The following is an 8,734-nucleotide window of genomic DNA, read 5'->3' as shown; positions in this document are numbered from 1 at the left end:
GGCACCTGACAACAACATTATCTGGTTTTAAGAAGACTTTGTGGGATTAAACCTTTTTGGCTGAAGGTTTAAAGATAATCTCAAAGCAATAGTTTTAGGAAGTCACACAGCCTTTATGACTCCAGAAAATCTGTAGTCCATGAGAATTTGAAATTTGAGCAACAGAATTTCTTCATTCTAATAAACTTTATTATTCTTCCTGCATAGTTTTTGCTTTTTATATCTTAAGAAATCCTTCCCTACTTAAGTTTATATTCTCTTTTATCTTCTTCTAAAATAAATACTCGTGTTTCTCACTTTTGTCCTTAACCCACCTGGAATTAACTTTTTATTGACTTTTAGTATACATACAAAAAGAAAAAGCATGCAAAAGAAGCGTATGGCTTGGTTCATCATCCCAAACCAAGCAAACTCCCATAATCAGCATTCTGATCAAGAAATAATCCTCATAGAATCCCTCCTCTCAAGGGTGACTACTCTCCTGACCTCTGCCACCATGGGAACATGAATAAAATAGGACTCCAATTAATATTTTTCATATGGATGACCAATTGTCCCAGCAACATTTGTTCTGTGGTCACTTTCCTCATTGACCTCAATACCCCTTTGTAGCACAGTTAAGTACATGAGGATACTTTGGGTGTGTTTCTGGCTCTCTATTCAATTCTGATGGTCTAGTGTTACATTCCTGATCAAATATCACACTATCCCAATTACTGAACTTTCTCTAATAGGTCTGGTGAAGGGTCTTTGTCTTATTTTTTTTCTCTTCTTTAAGATTTTCTAGGCCCTTTTAGGAGTATTCGTGGAGTGCTTCAGGTTTAATGTGCTGGACTGCAAAATCGGTTTGAACTGTAAGGTCAGCAGTTCAAGCTCATTGATTGCTCCTCAGAAACCCCATGCAGGGTCATCAGAGTCAGAACCAGCTTGAGAGCATTTAATAACAACAACAACAACAACAGCCTCTTTTAGGAGTTTTGGAGCAGTGCTGTAGGATTACCACTGGATTACTACTAACTGCAAGGTCAGCAGTTCAAAGTTATCAGTCACTCCTCCGAAACCCTATACAAGGTACCTACTCAGCAGCACTTAACAACAGGCTTTTCCTGCCCACCACCATAACTTTTTACTGTGAATTGAGTAAAGATTTACAGACAAGATCATCAGCTTTACATTAAAAAAATCATATGCTTTATTTCATCATATTTACAATTTCCTCCATGCAACAATACTTATCCTGCTTCCTTCCTGTGGTTCCTATTTGCATTCCACTCACCTCAACTTTGTCCTTAGAAAAATGTTGTTCTTTTGATTTTGAATGATTGACCATTCCAGTGTGAGTATACCTTGCTAGTGTTGTTATCACCTCCCCCCCCCCCCCCATAAACCTATCTACTGCTCAGCTGAACATTGGGCTTTGAGAGTGAGTTCCTTTCCAGACCAGAAGGGTGGTTGAGGGCCATAGTCTCGGGCTCCTCCAGTCTCTTTCTGACCAACAATCCCATTTTTTTGGTGATCGTGTGTATTAATTATTTTTTAGTTTTGTTCCATGTTTTCCCCTACTCTATCTGGGACCCTCTAATATGATCCCTATCAGGGCAGTTAGTAGTGGTAGCTGGGCACCATCTAGTTCTTCAGGTCTCAGAGTCCTGGACTGATGTTCACATGTTCCATTAGTCCATTAGACTAATTGATCCTAAGCCTCTTCAATTCTTATCACTTGTTTCTTCTACACATGGAGAGGAACAGCTGCATCTAAGGCTATTAGCTTTCAAGATCCCAGAAGGTACTCACCCAAGCAGCATGTAAAATATTGTCTTTGAGGGCTATGTTATGCCAATTGACCATGGTGTCCTTTGACAGAAAAGGAAAAAAAAAAAAAAAAAAAAAGACCAAAATGGATGTGAGAAGAGATTCTGAAATTTGCTCACCAGCGTGTAGAGTGGAAAATGCAAATGGAAGAAATGAGGAAGTCAAACAGCTAAACAGAAAATTTCAAAGGGTAGATTGAGAAGACAAAGTCAAGTAGTATAATGAAATGTACAAAGAGTTAGAAAGCCAAAAGCAAAGAACACACTCAGCATTTCTCAAGCTGAAAAGAATTGAAAGCAAAATTCAAGCATCAACTTTCAGTATTAAAGGATTCTATGGGCAAAAACTTAATACTGCGGGTTAATGTCCTGGAGTGCAAGGTCTGTTTGAACTGCAAGGTCGGTAATTCAAGATCACCAGCCACTCGGAAATACTACACAGGGTCGTTATGAGTCAGAACCAACTGAGGGCACTTAACAACATGGGTTTCCAAGGCTGAAAATTTGCACAGAAGCAAATGGCCACCTCTTTCTTCGGTGGAGGTGTTGGTGGATCTTTGGGTTGGCAGACAAACGCTTTAATCATTGTGCCACCTGGGCTTCTAGGTGATGCATATGATTGAAAAATTCACCCAGAATAAGGTTTGCTTTGCAGGTCCCCTCTCCAGAGGCAACAACTGTTGTTGATTCCTAGTCGGCTTCAAGTAGCAGTATATAGTCATTCCCACACCATCTACTCGATCGCTCTAATAGTTAAAGTGCCATAGAGTCCGTACAGACTCAGCGACTCTACAGGATTTCCAAGAGCAGATGGTAGATTTGAACTGCTGACCTTGCGTTTAGCAATCCAATGCTTATCTTACAGCACCACACCGGTGCTTTGCGCTCCATCTAGCTCTTTCTTAAGCAGTGACTGTGGCTTCCTAGACTGGGCTGAGTGTGGCAGTCTCCTGACTGAAACTTCGAGAGCCTTCGAAGCCATAGTACTGAAACGCCCCAGCTTTCTCTTAGCCCGCCCTCTCTCCTTCCAGGTCCGGCGCCTTCTCCTTAACCTCTCGCAGCACTCAGTTTTCAGGTTGTTTTGTCTGAGAAACTTTAACTCTACCACAGCACCAGTCCGGTTTACACAGGAGCTCCTACGCCACTTAAAATCACATATCTACGGGCGGATTCTCCAATGCCCCTCCCTTGAAGGAGGAGCGTCAAGAGGTCTGTTTGGTTCCCGGAAGAGGAAAATTTGCGAGCATGCGCTAGTCCCAGAAACTCTCCTCACTCAGTCAGGAGTTTCCCCATACCCCTCGCAGGAAGAAGAGTGAGCATGCGCAAGGGAGACTGAGCAGGCGCAAAGCCGACTAGGCAGGCGCAAAGAAGACTTGGATATGCGCGAAAGACTGCACGGGTGGAGCCATGACTGCATATCCCAATAGGCCGTGGGGACATTTTTCGTCTACGCGTGACCGGTAACTTCCGGCGTGGAGGGGCGGGGTGGAGCGCGAGGCTGAGCTAGCTGCTGAAGTAGCAAGGGGAGCGGCCCAGTGGCCGGTGGGCACTAGCCGCCATGGAGGCCGTTCCCCGCATGCCCATGATATGGCTGGATCTGAAGGAGGCTGGTGACTTCCTCTTCCAGTCCGCCGTTAAGAAGGTGAGAGTGCCTCCCCCTCCCGCCACCTCCGGCGCGTCTCCGTCGTCTTCCAGCGCGTGACGCCCCTAGCGCGTCCGTCATCTCCCGGGCCCCCTCACAGTGTCCAGTGAAGCCTGGAGGGGTCTTTGCCACTATCACTAAGCTTGGCCCACCCCCTTACGCCAGCTGACTATTCTCTTACCCCCTCCATACGCCCCTTCTGGGTTAATACCAGTAGTTTTGCTGGAACCCGCTTTCCGAATTCTTCCTGGGGCCCTCCGCGCTTCTCCCCAAGGCACCACTTCCTCGTGTGACACTTTGGTGTCGGTTCTGCCCTTACCTCCCCCACTGCAGGAGCGCCCCTTGGGATCGAGAGGCGGCCTTTACCCTCTTGGTTGGACCTCTTGACTCAGTCCACGACCTATTTTGAGACCGACGCTGGTGAAATTCTGCATGGTCTCAGAATTACCCTATTTGGAATCCCCTTTGGACCAAAAGATATAAATCTGTGGTATTTTGGGAAGTGTTAACTATTTTTCATAAGGAGCTCTGGTAGCATAGTGGGTTACGAGTTGGGCTGTTAAACTTAAGGTCAACAGTTCGAATCGGTCAGCTGCTCCGCAGTAGACAGATGAGCCTTTATGCTACCATAAAGATTTACAGCCTCAGAAACCCTGTGGTTTCGATGAGTCGGAACCGACTCCACGTCACATCACCACCACTATTTTCCATGAAATCTCTGGGTGGTGCAAATTCTAAGTATGTTCAGCTTGAAGTCCACACTGAGGCACCCTGGAAGAAAGGTCTAGCTGTCTACTTCTAAAAAATCAGCCAGTGAGGCTACCCAGAATGGAGGGGCTACAGAGGCAAGAAGTGACTGGCTTACAAGCTTTTAAGAGGGAACCTAGATCCAGAGGGTGAGGAGCAAGGTAGAATCTCAACTGAGTAGTATCCTTTCTGTCTAGGTCTGGCAGATGAAAGGAGATGCGGATAGGTCTCTTGCGATACAATAGCGAATAATTGTTAATCAGGACTGATTGTAAGGGCTGCAAATGTAAAGGTAGACGTTTTGTGGCAAAGGGAGGGGAGTGGTTGACTTTGCAGTCTAGGAGCAGAGGTCCCCAGGACCATCAAGGGAGAAGAGCGGAGAGCAGGACCCTACCCAGAGAAGCAGTGATGCCATGGATGGAGGCAGAGAGGAGGACGTGGTGAGATAGAGTGACTGGGGACTTTGGACTCGGAGAGGGGCTGTGTACTGAGGACCGGGGGCAGGCTTGCGGGGTATACCCTGTGGTTGATGAATGATGCATGGAGGGGATTGTAACCATGGCAAGGAAATGATATACTACGGGATCATTGTGAAGCTAATGTCCTCCCATGTAAACTATCACATAATTCACAATAAAGCATTAAATTAAAAAAAAAAAAAAATCAGCCAAAGAAAATCTTACGGAGTACAGTTCTACTCTGAGACACATGGGATCGCCAGGTATTGGAGTAAAGTCTAAGCAACTAGTTACTGTTTTTTATAAGTGCCCAGAAGTATAAATGGTAGTGTAGCATCCAGAGAGATCTTATGAATCGTTATATTGGACCATTAGTTGGACAGACCAGGCAGGGTGTTAACTGAGGCCTCTGAGGAGTCATCAGATGTGGTTGATCATCAGGTTCCCCTGTGATGCCCAAGGATGCTTTGGGAAGGAAGGACCACCTGGTAGCACTGAGCGCCAGCGCAGAACTGAAAAGGAACCACCAGGAGGGTGTTGCAGGTGGGCAACCTTCTGGTTAGTTACTATGTTGTTAAGTACTGTCAAGTTGGTTCTGAATCAACTCATAGTAACCCTATATACGGTTTCAAGCCGGTAAATCTTTGTGGGAGTAAAAAAGCCTCGTTGTTCTCCCAAGGAGTGGTGGGCTTGAACTGCCAACCTTGTCGTTTGCAGTCCAATGTTTATCCTACAAAGCCTCGGACTCTCCTATTTATAGTGTTGTCGTTAAGTGCTGTCAATTCGGTTCTGACCCATAACGACCCTGTATAGGGTTTCCAAAGAGCAACTGGTGAGCTTGAACTGCCGACCTTGCAGGTCAAATGGCTTTGCAGTCTGGCGCATTAACTCACAGCGCCACACCAGGACTCCTAGTTATAGTGAAGTAAGCCCCAGAGGATCTAGATTGTACACCTTACATCAAGTACTTGACAAAAGATGTAATAGAAAGAAAATGGGTTTGGAAATAGTGTTCCAAGAAGCTGCCTCCATTCCTCTCTTTGCATTTCTCTGGCCTCATTTCAGACCCTAACAATTTGTATTCTTTTGAGTTCTTCATTTAGCCTCTTTAGGCCTGTTTCCTCATCTGAAAACCCAGAAAATTAGACTAATTCCTGAGTTTTGTTCTCATCGACAGGTTTTAGTCTTTCCCTGTTTGCTCTTTAATACAAGTATAATAAGATGAATTTTTTAAGATGCAACAAAATAGTTCAAGTTTTGTTCTTGCAGAATAAAGACCATTATTCTTTGTTGTTCAGAGTTCTTTCTGAGCTGACTCAGCTTGTCTGCTCCCATAAAGATTTATAGCCTCAGAAAACCTGTGCTGCGTTGAAATGAGTGGAATCTGCTCAATGGCATTGGGGGATGTGCCCTATTATGTACTTCTGAAAGGAGCTCTGGTGTTGCTGTAGGGTAAGCACTGGACTGCAGACCACAGGGCAGCAGTTTATACCTTTCAGTTGCTCCAAGATGAAGAGAAAGATGGGCGACCTCCCATCAAGATTTACAATCTTGGAAATCCTATATAAGGGATGCTATGAGGTGGAATCAACTCAATGGCAGTGATTTGCTTTTAAAAATATTTTTTGTGCCCTACTATGTGCTTCCTGGTGTGGTGCTGTGGGTTAATGCACCAGACTGCAAAGCCATTTGAACTGCAAGGTCGGCGGTTCAAGATCACCAGAAACTCCTCAGAAACCCTATACAGGGTCGCTATGGGTCGGAACTGACTTGCTGGCACTTAAAAACAACAACAACATGTGCTTCTGAAAGGAGTCCTGATGGCACAGTGGTTAATCACTTGACTGCTAACTGAAAAATCTGTTGTTTGAACCCACCAGCCTCTCCATGGGAGAAAGTTGTGGCAGTATGTTTTCGAAATGATTACAGCCTTGGAAACCCTATGGGGTGTGGTCTCCTCCATCCTACAGGATCGCTATGAGTTAGAATTGACAGTGACTTTTTTAATGTGCTTCTGGTTCAGGTAGCACAGATTCTGGTCACAGCCACTTGATGCACCCTTAATATGCTTTGTGTGTTCTTTCTTCAATACTATGGAATTCCTACGGCCTGGAGGAGCTCTCAACTTTGCTCTGTGCGATGGGGATGGGGCTTTTCTTTATGCAGATTTCCTCCACTATCTGAAAGTAGAGTGTTCCATGAAACCTTTTATAAGCAAAATAGCAATTGACTAATGACTGCAGGAAAATTTTTGAGTGATCTCAGTCCCCAAAAACAACTTAACCAAATTATCTCAAATAACACACGAAACTCAAAATAACACTAACATACAGTGTTGTCAAGTCCTCATGTGGTGCTGTAGAGTAAACACTGCACTGGTAACCCACAGCCTGTTCTCGGAAACTTGTTACAGGGTTAGTATGACTTGGGACCTACTTGACAGCACACAACAACAACAATTCAGTGCTCACAGACACCTTGCAAAGCTATGGCAGCTTCATGCTGAGTGTAGTTCCTGGGGAAGGAGCTTGGTGATGGTACTGACGCTACTTGGGGTGCGCATTGCCTCTAATGGCTCACTGCAAAGCCAGCACTGAATGCCAGTTTTGATTTTCATCGATTTCTGTAAAAGTGAAAATCTTCAGAATTCTTTTGGTTAGTGAGAACTAATACTAATGTTGGTCTTTCATAAATGCAAAATTGTGGAAAGTGAACTTTTGAAAAATAAGGGATACCTGTTTTGGTTTTGTTTCATTTTTCAAAGCCCATATTAAGCTGTATTTTCTACGAAAATTTTCTTGATCCTTTTCATCTCAGTTAATCTTTTCCTTGTCTAACTCTACATTCTGTTCCTGATGAGTTATGTGTGCTAAGTGGTTCTTATGTATCTCCCCTGTTGAATGTTAAGTTTCATGAGAGGTAGCTCCATGTTCCTTACAGCCTAGCAGGGTACTCTCTGCATACTTGATTCTTAGGATAATGTTTCTTAAATGGCCGAATGACAGTTTAGAGGGACATGACAGAGACAATGGCCATAAATATGGATAAAATCTTAGCCTAGAAACTCAAAGTAGAGTTGACTGTGATGACGCGAATGGAGTAAAACCCGCGGGACCTTCATTTCTGATGGGGCACAAAATGAAGAGACACAGCTGTAAACATTCATTGAAAATTGGAGCATGGAATGTATGAAGTATGAATCTGGAAAAATTGGAAGTTGTCAAAAATGAAAGGGAACACATAAACATCGATATCTTAGACATTAGTGAACTGAAATGGACTGGGATTGGCCATTTTGAATCTGACAACCACATGGTTTACTATGCTGGAAATGACAAATTAAAGAGGAATGGTGTTGCCCCATTCATTGTCAAAAAGAACATATCCAAGTCAGTCATGAGGTACTATGCTGTTTGTGATAGGAAAATATCCATACACCTCAAGGGAAGCCCAGTTAATACCACTATTATTTAGATTACGCACCAACCACTAAGCCAGTGAGGATGAAATAGAAGAATTCTATCAACTTCTTCAATCTGAAATTGATGGAACATACAATCAAGATCTGTTGATCATTACTGGTGATTGGAATGCAAAGGTTGGGAGCAAAGAGGAAGGATAAGTAGTTGGAAAATATGGCCTTGGTGATAGAAATGATGCTGGAGAATGCATGATAGAATTCTGGAAAACCACTGATTTGCTCATTTCAAATACTTTTAGACAGTGTAAGAGACGACTGTACACATGGAACTCACCAGGTGGAATAAATAGAAATCAAATTGACTACATCTTCGGAAAAAGACAATGGAAAATCTCCATATCATCAGTCAGAACAAGGCCAGGAGCAGACTGTAGAACTGAAGCTGAAGAAAATGAAAACAATTCCACAAGAGCCAAAATATGACCTTGAATATATCCCACCTGAATTTAGGGATCATCTGAAGAACAGATTTGATACATTAAACAATAAAGACCGAAGACCAGAAGAGTTGTGGGATGACATCAAGACCATCATACATGAAGAAAGCAAAAAGTCATTGAGAAGACAAGAAAGAAGAAAAGATCAAAATGGATGT

General features: G+C 43.6%; 1 protein-coding gene across 1 annotated transcript in view; it reads left to right on the top strand.

The window, feature by feature from the left end:
* Positions 1–3,369: 3,369 nt before the first annotated feature.
* The window catches only part of PTPN23 (protein tyrosine phosphatase, non-receptor type 23), a 36,024-nt gene continuing 30,659 nt past the window's right edge, over positions 3,370–8,734 (top strand). Inside the window, exon 1 of the mRNA XM_006868799.1 lies at positions 3,370–3,453. Within this exon, the coding sequence (XP_006868861.1) occupies positions 3,370–3,453 (84 nt within the window). The remainder of the gene's footprint in view (positions 3,454–8,734) is intronic.

The sequence above is a fragment of the Chrysochloris asiatica genome, unplaced genomic scaffold (assembly GCF_000296735.1).
Source record: "Chrysochloris asiatica unplaced genomic scaffold, ChrAsi1.0 scaffold00124, whole genome shotgun sequence".
In the NCBI taxonomy this organism is placed as follows: domain Eukaryota; kingdom Metazoa; phylum Chordata; class Mammalia; order Afrosoricida; family Chrysochloridae; genus Chrysochloris; species Chrysochloris asiatica.
The sequence above is the reverse complement of the archived record's forward strand: the minus strand, read 5'-3'. Positions and strand labels throughout refer to the sequence as shown.